This window comes from Equus asinus, chromosome 29 (assembly GCF_041296235.1).
Source record: "Equus asinus isolate D_3611 breed Donkey chromosome 29, EquAss-T2T_v2, whole genome shotgun sequence".
NCBI classification, from domain to species: domain Eukaryota; kingdom Metazoa; phylum Chordata; class Mammalia; order Perissodactyla; family Equidae; genus Equus; species Equus asinus.
Window position 1 is genome coordinate 34,042,146 of NC_091818.1, and position 18,959 is coordinate 34,061,104.

General features: G+C 44.1%; 1 protein-coding gene across 1 annotated transcript; it reads right to left on the bottom strand.

Annotated features, from left to right (window-relative positions):
* Positions 1 to 539: 539 nt before the first annotated feature.
* On the bottom strand, positions 540 to 17,393 carry LOC106840471 (phytanoyl-CoA dioxygenase, peroxisomal-like). Its single transcript, XM_070501017.1, is given in 8 exon segments — positions 540 to 837; positions 2,502 to 2,647; positions 6,703 to 6,834; positions 8,733 to 8,882; positions 13,380 to 13,548; positions 14,183 to 14,293; positions 15,298 to 15,356; positions 17,313 to 17,393. Coding segments are annotated over 8 exon segments (1,146 nt in total).
* Positions 17,394 to 18,959: the final 1,566 nt, after the last annotated feature.

The window sequence follows — 18,959 nt, forward strand, 5'->3', positions numbered from 1 at the left end:
GGTCCTCAGGCTCCCAGGGCCGCCGCACCCAGAGCTCCCTGGAGATGGGAAGACGGGAGGGTGGGCGGAGACTGGCTCCCTCTGCACAGCCAGCCCGGGTATCATCCCCCCTACCTGCCCCCAGAGGACCCTGCAGCCCGCCCGCCTCAGCTCCAGCGGCCCACTCTGCACCGCGACGTCCCTGAGATTGGGCTTCCACATTTCTAGATATTTCTAGGTCTCCTGGCTGCCCCGGAGGTCACGTGAGCCCAAGTACCAAAACTGACAAGGTAGCTGAGGGCAGACCCTCTTGGTAAAGACTTCCCACTCTCCTCTCATAAAGCAGGGAACAGAGGCCCTAAGAGGACCCGGAATGCCAGGGGAATGTCCCTGCAGGCACTGAGGTTGGCACAGTCAGGCAACCGCCAAGCAGCCAGGTCCCCCTGGGGTCTTGGGGGCCACAGGAGTGTGGGAATGCACCTTCCTTCCTTGTTCCCTGGGGTGCCCGGAGGAAATGTAACCACCACAGGGACAAGGGGGGCCCGAGGAAGGAGGAGAGCTCACATGGCAGCTGTGCAACTTGCCCTGGAGGCCACCACCCCAGCCACGGTCACCAGGGCCGCTGCCTCTCCAGAGACAGAGGCGGCTGTGCCCCTTCCAGCCCGAGCTCCGTGCAGCCCAAAGGACACCTGGATCCCTTCTGAGCACTGGCCGAAGTGGTCCAGCAGGATGCCCAGGCGGGATACAGAGTGGGGCTCCTGCATGACTGTGGCAAGGAGAGGAGCCGACCTGGCCTGGGCCCCACTTAAGTCTATGGGCCGCCTGGCCTCCAGGTGGCTGGAGGGGCCACTATTGGACCTTGCCAGGCCAAGAGCGTGGACCTCCAGTGAAGCGCATCTTGGCCCGCCCTGTCTGTGGCTCTTTGCAGACACGCCCCTCAGCCTGGCGTGTGCTCCCTAGACCACTGCCGGGTCCGACTTCTTTACTGCACATCCTGCATACAAAGACTCATGGGGATCATCCCTGCCTCACAGAGTAGGAAACCTACTCTTGAAGGGCTCAGTAACTGGGTCAAGGTCAACCAATGAGAAACTGATCCCACACTCTTAACTGCATAATTTCCATCTATTTTATTCCACATGGCTATTCCTTCCACTAAGCTGGTGAAGGAACAAAAATTCAAATATTCAGCCCCGGATGTAATGTGTGCTTTTCAAAAGAGGTCTTTAGTTTAATAGGAGTCCAGTCTGAAATATTAGAAACTGTTTGGCTGGTCATTTTTTAAAACGTATTCAATAAACAACACCCTGAAAAGTCGGAGCCATACGTACACACACTCCACTCGTTTCCATTCCTTTAAATTTGAATTACAATTTCAGAACCTGTTCCATAGAGATCATGGTCTTCTCTTACGAAAACTTAAGACACTTACCAAAGATCACACTGATAATGTAAACATCCATAAGATGAAAAGACACCAGCTGCTATTTGGCACTATAATTGCTAATGTCTGTGCTATGTGAAAGAACCCTTAGAAAGGAACCTATGTGGCGTGAGATGAGTGTCTAAAGGTTCAAAATGAATCAACAGTATTGGATAACAATATAATTCTCACCTCAGAAGCTGCCTCAGGATCAAGTGCATCTTCAGTTAACGTAATAGGAAAAGAGGCAATGGATTTTATTTTCTTAAGTGGCCCACAAGGTGGCAGGCACCATTCTAGGCAGACTCTGAACCAACAGATTGGTTGGCCTCTTGGAGCTGATTTCCAGAAAATAGATTTTGTTTTTTTAATATAAAGGGAGGTGCACGGTCCTCCGTGAATGGTTGGTGAGCTCCACTGGAGAACTGCAAGGCCTCTTCCAGGGCTGACACAAGGGCAGGGTCATCCCCTCGGGCTACACCCCAGAATCTTCTGGGGAGCTACTATCATTACTGATGACCAGGCCAACCCCAGACTGATTTAATCAGGTTTCCTATGCATCGGGCCGAGGCACGGATACTTTTTCAATCCCCAGATGATTCAACTCTTTTGCCAGGGTAGGGAAATTACTGAGTTACAGAAGAAGGAAAACAGAAACAAGAGAAGCTGAAACAAAATAGAAAGGGGGACTTAAAGGATGAAACAGAAGGTTCAAGGTAAGGGGAAGAGAGAAAAACAGTGAATTCAAAAGAAATTTGGCAGTTTGGAGACGTAATAGGTGATTTCATTCTTAAATAGCAATTTTAGGCATTTTATTCAAGGAAAAAATGCAGACTGTTCAATGTAACCTATGCTTATTTCAAATGCTAATATTGAAAAGAAATGGAGCAATGACTTATCTTTCCCATATTCTCCCTCCTTTCCATCCTACTAACAAATGCAGAAACACTGGAATTAAGTCACTTAAAATGATCCGATCCCACACAGGATGGCAGGAGATGGGAAGCCTACAGCACTGGAGGGGGCTGAGAACATTCCTTGTTAAGAAGGCCAAGCTTATCAGCACTGACCTCATACAAAGTGGGTCAAGCTCATTTACTTGACTTCTTCCTTCTCATGGAACTTAACCTTAGCTTCACTAGTTTGATCCTCAGATTTGGGCCCAGGATCCTTGTAACTGATGTCTCCAGGCAGGTCAAATGCATGAGGCAAAACGTTTCCACTGGCCTTGCTCACAGCAGCCATCTTGCAAGGACAGAAATGTTGTGAATCACAAAGGACACCTCATCTCTCTGTTGCTTGGCCAGTTTCTGTGCATGGTCCAAATGTCCAAAGTCTGTTCTCTCTAGAAACGTGAGTGAAAACTTTTATTATCTTAAGCCACCAGTTTGTGGTGCTTTATTATGGCAGCACTAGCCGACTAATACAGGTACTATGAAGCCAAAGGAGATAACACAAATTTCATTTTCATCTGCTTTCTAGTCATGTTTACAACTGGCCTTGCTGTAACACTGGCTGTGGCTGACGTGATTAAGAAACCACACTTGAACTTTAAACTCTTTCAGAGACTTGAGAAGCACCTGGGCTCAGTGTCTGTCTCAGAGAATAGTTTCACCAAAACAGCTGTATTAGCGTTGTTCTTTCGTTCCCATGACTGCTGAGACACACCGAGGACACAGGGAGCAGGACTGCTGAGTTCAAGCTCTCAAACACCCCAGTCAGGGAGAGGAGCACTGTCACTCAGGGAGGACAGGGGGATGCCGCTCAGTTTGAGATTCAAGAAGGTAATGCACAGTGTGGACTCAGCATTTCTATTTGTAAGCTGTAAGCAAACATGAATCTTTTCTCTTTCCTGTGGTTCTATTCATTGCTCTGTTGGACAAGAGTCTTACCTTGGGAGCAATGGCAAAGCAAGTTGAAACCATTGTAGGTTTGATGCTAGGAGGCCCCACAGACATTTGGTCATCTCAGAAAATCATCTGCAAAGAAGTGATAGCCAGGGCATTTTCATCCATCACAATGAGAGGCATGTGTGCGTACACATCAGGCCCCAAGTTCAGACCCTCTGAAGGGGCCTGTTTGTGGGAATAGAGTTGCTAGAACACCTGAACTGGGTATGTCTGTTTCAAGCTTAATGGAAAGAGAGTCTCTGTCTGAGGTGATGAAAGGGTTTTAGAAATAGATAGTGGTGTTGGTTGCACAACATTGTGAAGGGACTAACTGCCAGGGGATGGTACACTCAAAAGTGCAGCAGATGGCAATTTTACGTCATTGATATTTCACCACGAGTTTTTTAAGAAAGCATTCATGAAGAATGTTGGGAGCATGCGAAGTCCTCAGAGAAGACGATAATATGAGGGATTCAAAAACAAAATGTCTTCCTTACCAAATGTGGGCTTCACCAAAAGCCTGTGAACCTGACTTTGGTGTCAGTGAAACACATCCTCTGTGACATTGTACTGACAGGACAGCCTAGTGGCTTCAGGGTGTGGAGAACGGGTGTCCCTGCGTCCTTAGCACTAGTGAGAGACAGATGCCGTCAACAGGAAGGGCCTCTTGTTGCCACTGGTTGGTCAGGTACCTCTGCTGCTGGGAATGTTTCCTACTGTGAGCTTGGAGCAGGCGCTGTCCGTGGTGCTGAAATTCCCCTGAAGGCCTCAGTCCCCGGAGACGGTCTGTGTTCACGCAGTCAGGCCCAGGCTGGAGCTCCGGGTATTGGCCTTCAGCTGTTCAGCTTGTTCTTATCCAAGCAGGCCAGCTACGCTTTTGCAATCCTGAGAGCACGATATTGACACACAAGTTGATTTTTCATCCCACGACATACCAAACTCTTCTTAGACGATATCAATTATGCAATAGGAAGGCTTCCTTGGTAAAGACCCAAGAGTTGTATTACTTGAATTAGATGTATTACTAGAATTGGCTATTGGAACTGTTACCATATATTGTTGAGGAAAAGTCGACACACCCTGTGTTTCAAAGCCTTCATTTATGCTTGGGTAATGAGCTAATTGAATGAAACTGATTTAACACACTTAAATGATGCATCAATCATCTGTATTAGTTGCAACCCTAAGTTACTTTTCCTTAACACAATAATATTGCACTTTTACTGTTTTGACATCCGCGAAGCAACACCACTTCACTGCAAAATTACCCACGTGCAACTGAGTACCTGATACATGCATCCTAATTTTGTGAAGAATGACAGAAAAGATTACGTCATCTCATTAAGAAAACATTTCCTTACACACCCGGTTTATTTTGGTTTTCTTTAAAAGAGTTATAGCGAAGAGCTATTTCAAAAGTTGGCCATTTCTCCTTTCACCAGACGTGCTCACAATTTCCAATAATCCTGAAATAAACACCAAACAGGATGAGTTTATGGACGCTTCAATCTGGCTATTCACCATAAGACAAACTAGATTTATAGCGTCTACACATGGTTAAATATTCTAAACATTTCCCAAAAATTGTCATATCAGTTAGTAAGTAACTACACTCTGAGACTCCAATTGATTTACTTGCCAACATCTAAAATAGTGTTAAATTAACTAAGACAGTGAGTCCCCAGTCTGTCAGGCCTGTTTTATGTGGCACCTCTTGTTAATCATAGGTATCCAACTGGCTGAGTGGAGGTTTGCTCACAATATAAACAGTTTACTACCCAATTTTCTGTTCTCCTTTGTGTTATTTGCCGGCCCCGTCCTGACTGGTCCATTGCTGCCTAGGTCTCACTGTGAAAATTAGGCCTGGGTTACTGGTTTGTTCTTTCATTTCCTTGTTCTTACTAAAACAATTCAGATATTTATTTCTTGTTTCTGCTTTTGTTTTGTTTTGTTTTGTTTTTTTGAGTAAATAGCAAGGCGTGGTGGGGAGACGGATTCTGGAAGTTGGCCTGACTCTGAAATCCAGTTCTGTCCCTCATGTAGCTCAGGCCAACCTCTTTGGCTCTTCATTTTCTCATTAAGACCACAGAGCTACCATGACTGCTCCATTGGGTTTTGGTGAAGGAAATATCAAAAGGGATATGAAAGTGCTTTAGTACCTTACAAAGAGCTACACAGCAGAAGTTAGTATTGTTATTCAAACTAAAGCTGATAAATTATAACTTAGAGAGTAACTAAAATGAATACAGGAGGTAATTCACTGAGTAAACCTTCATAAATCCCTAGCAGAATGGACACAATTTGTTCTGCCTTCAAACTCAGGGTGTTGGACGGGAGCCTGGTTGGCAAAATGTATTCCCTATGCGAGGTCTTTTAAGGACTGGACAACAGGAGGAAGACAAGACTCTCTAGGATCTGCAAATGTGAAATTAGAGCCTTTCCATGTGCGGGATGTATTTATGGATCCTAAGGGGAGAAGCGGTAAAGGGTGAAGTACGATTCTTGAGCTGGGAAGGTGCTTCAGAACATGACTCCTGCCAGCATGTAGCTTCTGTTGGGGTGCAATGCTCTTCCAAGTACTGGAAGGCCCAGAGTCATCATTCTATTCAGTGCATCTGGGGGTCATGTCACCCCCATGGGACATGCAGGCAGGCATGGTTATCTAACGCAAATTAAAAAATAGGAACAGCGTCTTGGTTCAGAGACTAAAACGTACAGCCTACAAAGTAACTTTGTGTATTTATTTGCCTTGACTGATATTTTGTCTATTGATGATCATCAGCATCAAACGTCTAATTGTTGAAAACAAATAATTTACAAGTGATGCGTGTTTATTAGGAAAGCATATGGCTTGCTGTCTCATACCCCCTAGTGATAAGCAGCAGTGATGTTTAGTCTCTGCTACTTGCAGGCGATGCCTCCCATTAAACGCCAGATGCAATATGACTCCAAAGAAAACTTGCTTGACATGTGCTCTGGGAGTCTTATTGGATGTCCAAATGCATAAATACTCTACTCCATACAAATAAAGGAGGTCTATGATTGACAGCCCAAACCTTTAACTTCCCTGTGTGCATTCAGAAGGCAGCCTAGTGTCCTTCACTTCCTCTGCTCTAAATCTGTTTTCTATTTCTTTTCCTGCCTGTCCATCTTGGAACAGGATAGCCTGCATACCACAGGACAACACAAAGACATAAAGATGAAGCACGCAGTTCTCAGGGTCCCCCACACTGCGGAGGCAAGAACAACCTGAGATTCCACTGTCATTCTTAATGGGTCTCAGCAGCGTTTCTGCAATGAGCTCTAAACTAAGCACTTTATGTTTCAAATTAAATCAGGTATGAGGATTATTAAACATCTGAAGAAAAGAAAAAACTGAGATCTTTACCTTGTCATTTCGTATAAACGTACCTTCAGTTTGACGTCTTTAACTACAAAGAATTTATCTGCAAACTTTCTAAATTCCTTCTCAACGATTTCTTAACTGGTGCCCTTCACATCAATGTAGTGGCAATTGGCACTGGCAAAATGGCAGGAAATAGCCTGTGCAAAGTGAACCAATTAATATTAGAAAAAAATCCATTAACATTAGCATCCAAGCAAGGAGTCTTGTTTTAGAAAGTTATTTCACCCACATTTGATTTCTAGATTGAAGGTGTTCCATTGTGTCCTAAATCAGTCTTTTTGTGACTCAGTCTCTTCTCTTTTGCTAAAACAGGCTAACTGAGATATTACAAGAGGGTTTTAACTAGTTGCGATATTTATTTTCAAAAAGTATCTACGAGGCAGGTAACATAATTTTGTAAGTAAGAGGTCTTTAACTTTTAGCCTTTGATTTTTCTAATGAGTGGATATGACCCAGTCTTAAAAAGGAATGTCTTCCAGGGTTTTTCACCATCTTCTTAGTCACAGAAGTTAGTTACGCAATTGACTTTGTAACCGGTTATTTCAACGGCCACAGATTATGAAAAACAAAAAATGAAAATACCCTGCAAAGGAAAATAACACACACACATCCCTCTCGAACCGAAAAGACATTTACAGTCCAGTAGCATTCACATATGATATCTGTCTTGTTTCCCTCTGAAGGTAAGAGGGAAGTTAGGTGGTTCTCCTCATTCTTGAAAAAGTTAGAAACACATCTAAACCGCAAGGCAATCCTTAAAACTCACTTTCCTCATCATAAGTTAGTTATCTTAAGGTGACCACACGTGTCAGAAGGACTATGTACTTTGCCCAAAACATCAACTTTCTAGACAGTGGAGTCCCAAACTCCATTTCCCATGTACGGCCCAGTGCCATGCCGAGCCGTATGGGAACCTGAGGCAAAAGGGAAAGTGAGCGCTCCTCTGGACATGTTTTTACGTAGTTTTTTAATGGTTAATATTTTTGCAAAGATAAAGTAGTTGAAAATATACTGAAAAATTGCAAAGTCGTGTATATTAAACTTCACATTATCTGTTTCCTTGCACTATGTATCCACCCACACAGCATGGGTCTGAGGGTCGTGCTAGCGAAGAGGCTGATCTTGTCTTTAAAACTTTGGCATAGTGCTTATCATGCATTTTGTGGCATTAATTTTTATTTTTTAAAATATCATATAACTTGGATGCTGACGGGTTTTTTTGGTGCCCTGCTTAAACTGAGACCCTGAGGAGAGTGCCTTCTTGCTTCACCTCATCCCGGTCCTGTTGAGCCAGGTGGAAATATGAATGAATGGAAGATGAAAACTGACAACTAAGCCTTGGTCTCAGGGAGACAACAAGGGTTGGTGTGACAAACTGGAAATCCTCGCTCAGCCCCAAAGGAGCCTCCAATATTTAGTATCGAGAGCTATGTTACCATGAGAAATGTGAGCCCATAGTACTGTCAAGTCTACTGAATTTCAAAGGAATAAAAAATCTGGCCTTATGATAAATTTTGTTCATTTTTAATGGAAGCAATGGAATCAAGAAGTTTCAAACTCTCTGAGGCTAAGGGATGAAAAACATGGCTGCCTGCTGAATCTGATTCCTGGACAGCCAGTTCAAAACCTTTGTTTCAGATAAAAAATACCTTTCCAGCAGCAATGATCTTATAAACTTTCCTCTCATAAGGTTAGTATGAGCTATAAATATTCTAAGCTTTATTATTTTAGTCGGTGAGCCATTGTTTTTGCCTCCAAACTCAGGGGCTTTCAGCTATGAAGTAAGCTCTTGGTCTGAAGCAATTCTATGAATGTCTGTGATTCAGTATCAATAGGGTTGGAATCCTGAGGTCACCCAGATTCTTATTGAAAGGAGTTTAAAAAGCATGAGGTAGACAAATGTATTCCCTGGTAAATAAACCAGACTAAAGGCCAGTTTACTTAAAAGCCACAAATCTTTTAAATGTTTGTATATCTTGACATTTTTGTTTCTAACCCATTCATCTTTGGAAAGTGCAGTGCTGTTCATGCACACCTTCTGGAATCCTTGAGTTTTGTTCCGACCAGATCCATGGATGAGCAAAGGGTGAAAGAAAACGGTGTCTCCTTTCTCCATCACGAGGTGCACTCGGTCGTTGTTTTCATCATAGTCCTCGATGCCATGGAATATTGCATTAACCCCCTCCTAGAACATATAAGAGAAGCAAACTCTGTATTTGAGGGAGTATAATAATTAAAAATTTTATCAATGACTCATCAGGAAAACCAAAGTTTCTCGAAGTTCTTTCAAGACAGAGATAAATAAATTGGAGTCTTAAAAAGAATTAAATATACAAAAGCTTCTCAGATGTCTGCTTTTAGAAAGTCACCTGTTGATATTAAGATCATGGATATCTTGGACCAAATAAAAAATTTGGAATTTTCACCTACCCTTCATTACTGAATTATAAATGAAGATCTAGACCAGCTTTGCATTTTACCGTTAACTCAGGGGACCACTCTTTTAGCTGAATCTATAATTATTCTTTCCCAACACGATATTCTCCCCACCTGGAACTTGACATAAATCATTCTTGTATTACTGAGGAGTATCTCTGAGAAGCCAACTATTCTCCCAAACTAGAGGAAATAAAATGTTCGATTTTTCTGAGCTCAAATATCACTCACGTCATGTCCAGAGTAAAGAAAGAAGAATAGTACATTAAAACATTGTGTTTGGTTATAACTATTTCCAACATTAGTTACTGTTTTAGGTATGGTTATGTTTTTAATAATAAAGAAACTAAAGGGAGAAGTGACTTAAAGTTTACAAGCCTTGATGGAGGGGAGGCTGTTGCTGTTTTGGGAGGGCAGTGTCCCATTCCTCTTCCTAAGACTATCTCAAATTCCTATGAGAAATGGCTCCTTTCCTGCTGCATTCTATTGGGACTTTGAGCCAGTGTGCTTCTCTCCTGTCAAGCATGGATAGGTGACCCAAGCTAAACCAATGTGACCTCCCACTGGAGCCCTTTAGAATATGAGCAGAGGATCAAAGAGACTAGACATAGTCAGGGTTCAAGTGCCCCACCAGGCACCCCTCCCTGACTGTTCCTGCCAACTGATGACTTCCGATTTCCTGCCCACCAGAGCTAGCCAGCCTTTCCTTGGACTTTCCACATCCCTGAAGCCCTCCAAAACACCCCATTTGGCTTAAGTCGGCCAGAGCCCACTTCTGTTGTTTGCACTGAACCTTTCCTATATCTCAACTCAACTGATGAATCTCACAATTTCAGATTTTATATCAGAACACAGACTAAAATATTTTCACTCAGCGCTAATCATCAGTCAAGAATTCAAACTAAAGGAGACAGAAATTCCTATAGCCATAGTCTTTACATCCTACAGAACCACATTCATTCTCCCTCCCTTAATAATGGGAGCTTTACCATTTTAACCATCATTATGGGGTTTTAAGACCTTATTGTCTTACAACTAAAATGCTAATAGTCTCTCTGGTTTCTCTACCTCTGGACTCCTACACCCCCAATACATCCTGCCCAGACCCCAAGATTTCCGTCTTGAAGGACCTATTTGATCTCATCATTCATGGTCTGAAAAACCTTTGATAGTCCTCTGGCATCAACAGCTGAGTCCAAAAACCATGGAACAGCCATGCAATGAAATCCCATTCAACCTTCCTCAGAGCCTCCACTGGTCCCTCCAGCTGGAAGGAGAGGAGCTCTCCCTCTTCTTTACTCTGAGGGCCATCAGTCAGTGTGTAAAACTTACTTGGCACTTGTCACATGCACCTGGGGTGGCCATATTTAAGTCTTACCTCTGCAATTAGTTCTAATAATCTCAGGTCCTACACAGCACCTACCAAAGTTCCCCACTTTGGTTGGCTTTCAAACACTTGTTGAAAGAACAGAAATGTTGATGATTTTACGTGACATCGTTGAGTTTTCCCTGATCCTAATTGGAACTCCTAGAGCAATATTTTGCTAAGGAAGGAAACGCCATTAGTAAAGCTCTTGATCTATACTGATGTGAAATTGAAACAATATAAGATTCTGATCAAGACCCAGAACCTAGGAAGACCTGCCTCCCACTGGGGATAATGGTGTGGCTTCAAGGAGCTTTTGTGTGTGCCTGGGAGTACGGCCAGACAGCCATTGTTCCGGTCGACGTGCTCCATGGCCGTCCAAGCACAAACAATGTTATTGCTGGGCCTGAAGGGGAAATAGTGCAGGTCCTGGTGCAAGGTATGACGGGATGTCTTCTTGCCTGAAACAGAATCTGCTGTTAAAACATGCTCAAGTCTCAGAATTCTTCTCCTCTGCATGAAAACTGGAACAATGACCTATCCCGGCCAAAGCCAAAAATTTGAAACATTTAGAAAATGAGACTCACAAGATAAGCACTGAATTGGAATATCAGATCAACATGTTGATCCAGATTCTATACTTGTTTCTGGGTTTCTTATAGCCAAGTACTGACACACACTATTTTCTAGCAAGTCGTACATATGTTGGTAGCTCTAGTGTCATGTATTCCTTTATAACTCTGGTTAGGGCAGACAGTCTAGTGTTCAAAAAGACTTTGATGAATTATATTGAAGAAAATGGCCAAATCTGAGGTCCCTTGATAGCTTTCCAAGTGGCTGAGGCACAAAAAATTAACTAACTAAATAAAAGGCCTCTCAGAGGATTTCCCCTGAACTAGAGGCATTTGGTGTACAATCCCTGTGTGCAATCAGAGACACCATGATCACTTTTGCTCTCTGAACTTGGGTCCCCAGCCACCCACTCTCTCCAGACAAGACATCCAGGGAGGGAGGGACTTGGTGATGTTAAGCTGCAGGCCTGTCACAGAAACCTTTCCCAGCATCTGGAGGAAGAAAAGGTAGGAAAAGAGGAAGGATCTCTAATGGCTGATTTCCTGTGGCTGGAGCTGAATTTCTCAGCATGTCCCAGGAGCCACCCGCATTAAACTCTCGGGGAATGGCTCATTAAATGCACATTCCTGGGTTCTACCTTCTGAATCAGCCTCTCTGGGAGTGAGGTCTTAGAAGCTCCATGTTAGCAAGCACAAAACTTTTAAAAACAACTGTAAGATGTGATTTACAAGAATAGATTTAACTTTGTTAGTCCTAATAATGTCTTCCAATCAGGAAGGCAGAATCCACACTCTCATGGGTGAGATCATTAACAAAGCTCAGAGATGCTCGAGAAGAGGAGCCTCTGGCACATGAAGAGAGGTGTTTCTGAAACTGCCTTTTTGAGGAGCCAGTCATCTGAAAATGCAGCAATAACCCCACAGTGGAGATCTGAAATCACTCACTATGACACATCAATGTTGATAGGATGGAAGCTATTTTAGGACATCAATAAAAGTCCACAGATTCATTTAGGCAAAGTTTAGCAGTTACACACATGGCTATGGTTGGAACATCCACCTTATGTACCCTAATTAAGAAGTTTTTAATTCTCCTTCACGAGAGCCCTTTACCAGAATCTGGAGGTTTGTTTATCAGCATTGTATGCATGGCCATAATATTGGGTCCAGTGAAGCACTCCACATATTTCAGAACCTAAGGGAAAAGGGGGGAAAAAAGCTCATGGGAAATCAGATGCACAAGCAAGTCACACAAAGTCCAACTATCTACACAGGAATCCAGACGGCAATATTTAAAGAGCAATCGGTATTATACAACGTTGCAGACAAAGCCTGAAAAAGTGAGCAATTGGAAATCTACTATACTTTGAATAAACAGGCTTTTTGGAGCCAGTCGGAAACTTAACCACTTTTTCTACAGGAAAGGTACAAGTGCCTAAGAGATATCAACTGGGAAGGACAGGAATGCCTTTCTTTCAACCAAAGCTGTGGACGGTTGTCCTGTGAGAAGGCAGCTTCCTCCTCCTTCAGGTGACTCTTCCTAAGAAGGGACCATGAAAGGACCCAACACCTCTGCAGCTGTCATGAGTAGCCCAGAGGAAAGCTGAGCAGTGGCTCAGAGGACACTTCATGATCAGTGCAGCCACTCACTCAACACCTCTTGACTGACATCTGGGAACCAGGCAGAGTGATGGGAAATGGGGACACAACGGTGAGCCGTATAAGCAGGTCCCTCCACCATGGAGCTTATATTCTAGTGGGAAGACGATGTGAAACAAGCAGTGATATGGGCAACTGTGGTGAGACATAACCAGACCAGATTCACAAGACAAAGAGAAAAAAGAAAACATGATTGAATTTACCATGAATAGGCTCAGCAGTTTCACCGCTGTGGATACACTGTATGGAGTGTAAGAAAGGTTGTCTCAGTAACGCAGAATTCCTGCCCTTCTTAACCAAAGATAACTAGCACACTCTGCAGCAGGGTTTCTCAACCCGGGCACCACCAGCATTGGGGGCTGGGTAAGTCGTTATTCAGGGAGCGGGCTGTTCTGTGCTTTACCGGATCCCTGGGCCCCATTAGCAGCATCCCTGGCCTCTAGCATTAGAAGCCACTAGCACACCATCCCTCCTGTGGGACAACCAAACATATCCTCAGGCATCGCCTAATGTCCACCTCCGATTGAGAACCACTACTCCAGGGCCACAGTTGAAAGGTGTGAGATAAAGGAAAAACAGCCAATTTCAGAGTCAGGATGCAGATGGGCTATAGACTCAGAAAGAAAGAAAACGCAGGAAAGTCTTGAACCTCAGGGAGAGTGCAGTATCTGAAGAGCTCCTCATCTTCTTGGAAATCTTGGACCTTCGTAATCATCTTTTCACTTGGAACATATTCTGATTTTGCAATGGTCACATCTCTCATTACCACTAATCTCATTGGTTCCACCTCCTTTCTGCAGATTCTTTCAAACTCATTCCTAGAAAATTAAATGGGCAATGATGTCAATACCGCTGACTCCAAGCACCTGCCTGGCCTTGTTCTGTGGAAAGACGGGAAGATTTGCGGGTGGTTTCTCTGCCCCCAGTTGGCCTCCAGCCCCAGGTAGAAGAGCTGTGATGAGAAGGAGGAGAAAATGGCCAACTCAGAAGTCCCGGTGTCCCAACTGTGAGGCTGCAGTCCCCCACCAGAATTCAGATATTCCTTGGCTTAGCAGACAAGTGGGGAATAGTCATGATTTGCTTACTTCTGAAAATCATAGGCAACACTTCCACAGCACTCACACGTGCCAGGCCCTGTTCAAGCATTCTCTCTCTATTTTACCTTATTTAGTCCTCATGACAACTCTAGGACAGAAGTGCTACATTATCCCATTTTACAGATGAGCAAACAGAGGCAGGCACAGGCTCAGGAAACTGCCCAGGACACACAACGTTCAGTGGTGGGGCTCAGATTAAAGCCACTCAGTCTGGCTCCAGCCTATGTTCCTAACCACTTCCTAATGACCCAAATCACTGGAAAATATCTGAACCTGCACAGGCTAATCTTTCTCTCGTTCCCATTTCATACGTAAAGCACATATTTCTGTAAAATAGCAAATAGCGTTACTGTACCTAAAGCATTCAATATCAGCATCAGAGACCAGCTTTTTAATTACAAGAAAGCCATTGTCTTCATAAAATTGTCTCTGTTCCAGGGTTAGAACACTGTTATCCCGAGTATACCTAGAGGAGAAAAGATATTCTTAAATGAGTCCAATCAAGAAATCACAACCTAACAATATGAATCATAAAACTGAGAAACCCTCAGACTTCTACACCCAGCATTTCTATTTCTAAGGCTTTACCCTCAGGACATATTCTGTGAAAAATTTAAAAGCTTCAAGTCCAAAGTATTAATTATTGTCACCAAAAAAACTTGCATTAATGGAAGAATAATTAACTAATTCTATTATATACACTCAATGGGATATAAGTCAGGAATTAAAAATGAAGATAATGTTTCAGCATGAACAACGCTTATTATAGTAAAATATGATTACAATTACGTGAAACCAAGACATTATTTGTAAAAAAAAAAAAAAAAAACCCAGACTGCAAAGAAATACAACAAAAAATATTTTTTAACAGAGATCGCCCCAATGTAATGAAATTCTTTCTATTTCTCTGATTTTTTAATTTTTTCTGTAAGGAATACATATGATTTTTCAGGTGGGAAAAAATTCAATATTCTTACTTGTCTAGTTCATGCATTCTCAGAAAAACCAAAGTAACAAAATCCAAATAAGAGTATAGCGTACACACAACCTCAAATCATTCAGTCCATTCTTCTGGATTGGAATTGTGACTCATGAGAACATACCATGGGGATCATGGTCTTTCCTTTAAAGACAATTTGAGATAAACCAAGATGCTACCTAATGTATCAATATGACCAAACTACAGGTTAATTGTAATGAGATATACCACACACGAATTAAAAAAAAATCACATTATGCACTTTTTGACATTTGTCCTCCATTCTGAATTTTAAAATATATGTAGAAAATTAAAGTCAGGGTCTTCAAAATTTTCCACGACTGTTCTAATTAGAAAAAGTCCTGGAAATGGAGGAATGTATAATGAATTCTCATCAGGCAACATGATACATTGTATTTTATATCCTAGTTACCACTAGAAAAACCTTTAGATACATTGTATGGTTCAAAACTAAAATTCAATCTACTTACTGGAATTGTTGAGGATGGAAACCGGCAGGAGGAACAGCCCCTGAAGTGGGGTGAGCTATCTAGGAGGTGAATTAAGGCAGATAAAGTAAAATTGAGGAGTCAATCTTTCCTAGAAGCAACAGTCTGCCCTGGATTGGCTCTCACAAGGGAAGGCAGGTCCTAAACGGACATCAAGCAAACTGCTGACACACATAACCTCTGACACTGATGCACTGCTGCTGGCAGCACTCCATTTCATTCTCACAGTAGCCTGAGGAGGTAGCTGGGGGCCAAGAGCTTTGTTATCCTTCCTGCTGAACAGAGCACGAAGCCTAGGCCTGGCGGCTCAGGAACTGGTCCAAGGTCACCCAGCAGAAAATGGCTGAGCCATGACTTGACCCGCACGCTTTTCTTCATAGCTTCCATCTATTCTCTTTCATGTGACTACGCCTTCCACTAAACTGCTGAACAAATCATTGGAGGGCTATTCTAGAAGTAAGAAGATACATGTGCTATTCACAAGAGGTACTTAATTTAGTGGGAGTCCCGTCAACATATTGGAAACAGTTCGGCCGGTCAAGAAAAAAAGTCCATAAAATAAACAGTGACTCCAAGAAAAGTATAATCCACACAGTTGAGTATGTTACAGAACTAGAAACTCTAATTTTCTTTTCGATCCAGTAGTCACAGATTATTGGTTTAGCATCTCGTTGTTTCTTTTTTTCTTCTCATTTTTTTCATTGTTTCTTTAGCTTGAAGAATTACCTTCAGAAGGTCCCTTCTCATCAATACATTATTTTGTAAACGATGTCTTTATATAATGGGGACAATATAATAGTCAAGGAGGGAGGCAGGCCAGGAGGCAGAATTACTAGCTACTGTCTGTTTTCCCCACAGCGGAGAGGTTAACGACCTTCTTCACCTATTCTCAGCACAATGTGGTCACCAGGACATTCTGGACGTTGGGCTTTTGGTTCAAAGTGCCTTTGTCCTTTCTACCACTCCAGCATGATGTTTTTCATTATTGATGTTCTTGCTTTTGGAGAATACTTTTAATGCTGTGGGAATGTTTACTATATAAAGTTAATAAATCTTTACAGTGTTTACTATGTAAAGTAGTAAATATTGACTACATAATGCTAGTAAACATGAAAAAATGGATGCAAAAGTGTACATACAGTATTCTTCTAATTATCTAATTATGTAAATGCATAGAAAAGCGACACACCAAAAAGTTTACCAATAATGACTGTGAGTGGTGGAATACGGGTCACATTGGTTTTCTCCTTTATGCTTCCCTGCATTTAAAAACTGCATTACGTTTTGTACTTCAAAAATTATTCTTGATTCCAGAGTCCATGTTTCTTCAAAACAGTTAGGGATGGGGAGAAACTGTCACAAAATTTCTAGTAGTCTATTTAAGATTAAACCACACACATTCACTGAAAATCTAGGCAGAACTGTCCCATACCAGAGCCACTAGCCACGTGCATTTAGATTGAAATGTGTTTAATGAAAGCTTCAGTCCCTCAGCGGCACTCGTCACATTTCAGGGGCTCCATAGGCACGTGTGGCTAGTAGCTACGGTATGGGACAGTGCTGGGACAGATTTCCACCATCACAGAACGTTGTACTGGATGGTGCTGTTCTAGGAAACACACATGTAAAAAGAACTAAGCTCTGACCTCACAAATATTATAATAAGAACCAGCAGGATCAGATATCAAATTTAAAGGTACTAACAGCCTGGACAGGGAAACCTTAATTTCTAGTTCCAGTTATATCTCATTCCAGTATATTGCTGGTTCCACAACTGAGCAGGTATCAGAAACCAAAAGTGAAAACAGATTGCTGGCCTCTCCCCCAGGTAAGTTGATTCCACAGGTCTGAGATGAGCCTGAGAATCTGCATTTCTAAGTTCCCAGGTGATCTTCATGGTGCTGGTCGGGGGACCACACTCTGACAACCACTGATTTCGATAAATGACCTTGGCCCAGAGTTGTGAACTCCCCTAGCCTCAGCTTCTGAGTCCTCACCTGGAAATGAGGTTTCATGATCACCTGGGTTCCCTTTATCGGTCTACGGACAGATTTAAACTTACAAGGGTTCTGATACATCGCTGCTTGGAATCAGCCGGGAGAGCATTGGTGACAGTAAAAGGAACAGCTGTATCATCATTTTAGGAGACCTGTGGAATCATCTCAGACCTGTGGAATCAACTTACCTGGGGGAGAGGCCAGCAATCTGTTTTCACTTTTGGTTTCTGATACCTGCTCAGTTGTGGAACCAGCAATATACTGGAATGAGATATAACTGGAACTTTTAGGAGACATTTCAGGATCCTAAATAAAGCAGAATAGAAGTCGCTTATGGAAAAATCTAAGCCAAAGTTTCCTACGGAGCTTCCCAAGTCTGTCCCGAAGAAGACACTTCTCCTGAGCAGGCAAAAACAGTTCTACAAGGCAGTTTGGTTTCCGTGCCATTCAGTGACATCTCCCCGCATGCGTCCCGGGCAGCACACGCATCCCCCTGGGATTCACTTCTGCAGGGCAACTCCGCAGGCGGACACAGGGCTCCAAGTCCGTCTGCAGGACACGCTGGAACGCGCCTGTGGTCCGCAGGCGCCCAGGACCGCCGCACCCGAGCTCCCTGGAGGAGGAAGACTGGAGGGCGGGCGGAGAGCGGCTCCCCCTGCACAGCCGGCCCGGGTGTCCCCCGAGAGGGCCCTGTGGCCGCCCGCCCGCCAGCCTAGGCTCCCGGGGCCCGCTCTGCGCTGCGGCGTGCCTGCGCTGGGCTTCCACATTTCTACACGTATCTAGGTCTGCTGGCTGCTGCAGAGGTCACGCGCCGACAAACGCAGAAAATGACAAGCAGCTGAGGACGGACGCCCCTGGGAAGGACTGCCCACCCTCCTCTCATAAAGCAGGGGACAAAGGCCAGAGAGGGACGGACGCTGGATGGACGCCGCTTCAGCCACCGCCGCCAGGTCCCCCTGGGGCCTTCGGGACCACGAACTGGCGTGGCGGCTGCGCGATGCGCCCTGGGGCCACCTCCCCGGCAGGGTCACCAAAAACCCTGCCAGGCGCGGACACCGAGACGGGGAGCCTTCCAGCCCGAGCCCCGCGCAGCCCAAAGGATACGACGGCCCCGGCCGAGCAGCGGCCGAGCTGGCCCAGCAGGACGCGCAGGCGGGCGGCAACGCGGGGCTGGTCCATGACCACGGCGAGGAGCTGTGCGGGCATGGCCTTGGTCCCGCTTAAATCGGCCGGCTTCTCTGCCTCCAGGCTTCGGGAGGGCCCAGCAGCGGCCGCGCCCGCCCAGGGCTCTGGGCTCTGGGGAGTGCCGCCCGGACCGCGGGCTTCGGCGGGGAAATGTGACCTTGTTGGGAAAAAAAGAGTCTTGGCACATATGATACAGTTAAGGATCTCGAGCTTGTCTTGGTTTTTCTTCTTTCTTTTTCTTTTTTTTCGTGAGGAAGACTGGCCTTGAGCTAACATCTGTTGCCAATCTTCCTCTTTTTGCTTTAGTAAGATTGTCCCTGACCTAACATCTGTGCCAGTCTTCCTCTAGTTTGTATGTGGGATGCCACCACAACATGGCTTGATGAGTGGTGTGTCGGTCCCTGCCCAGGATCTGCACCCAGCCTGGATGTTCTGAGTGAGCTTCAAGCAATGAAAAATCTT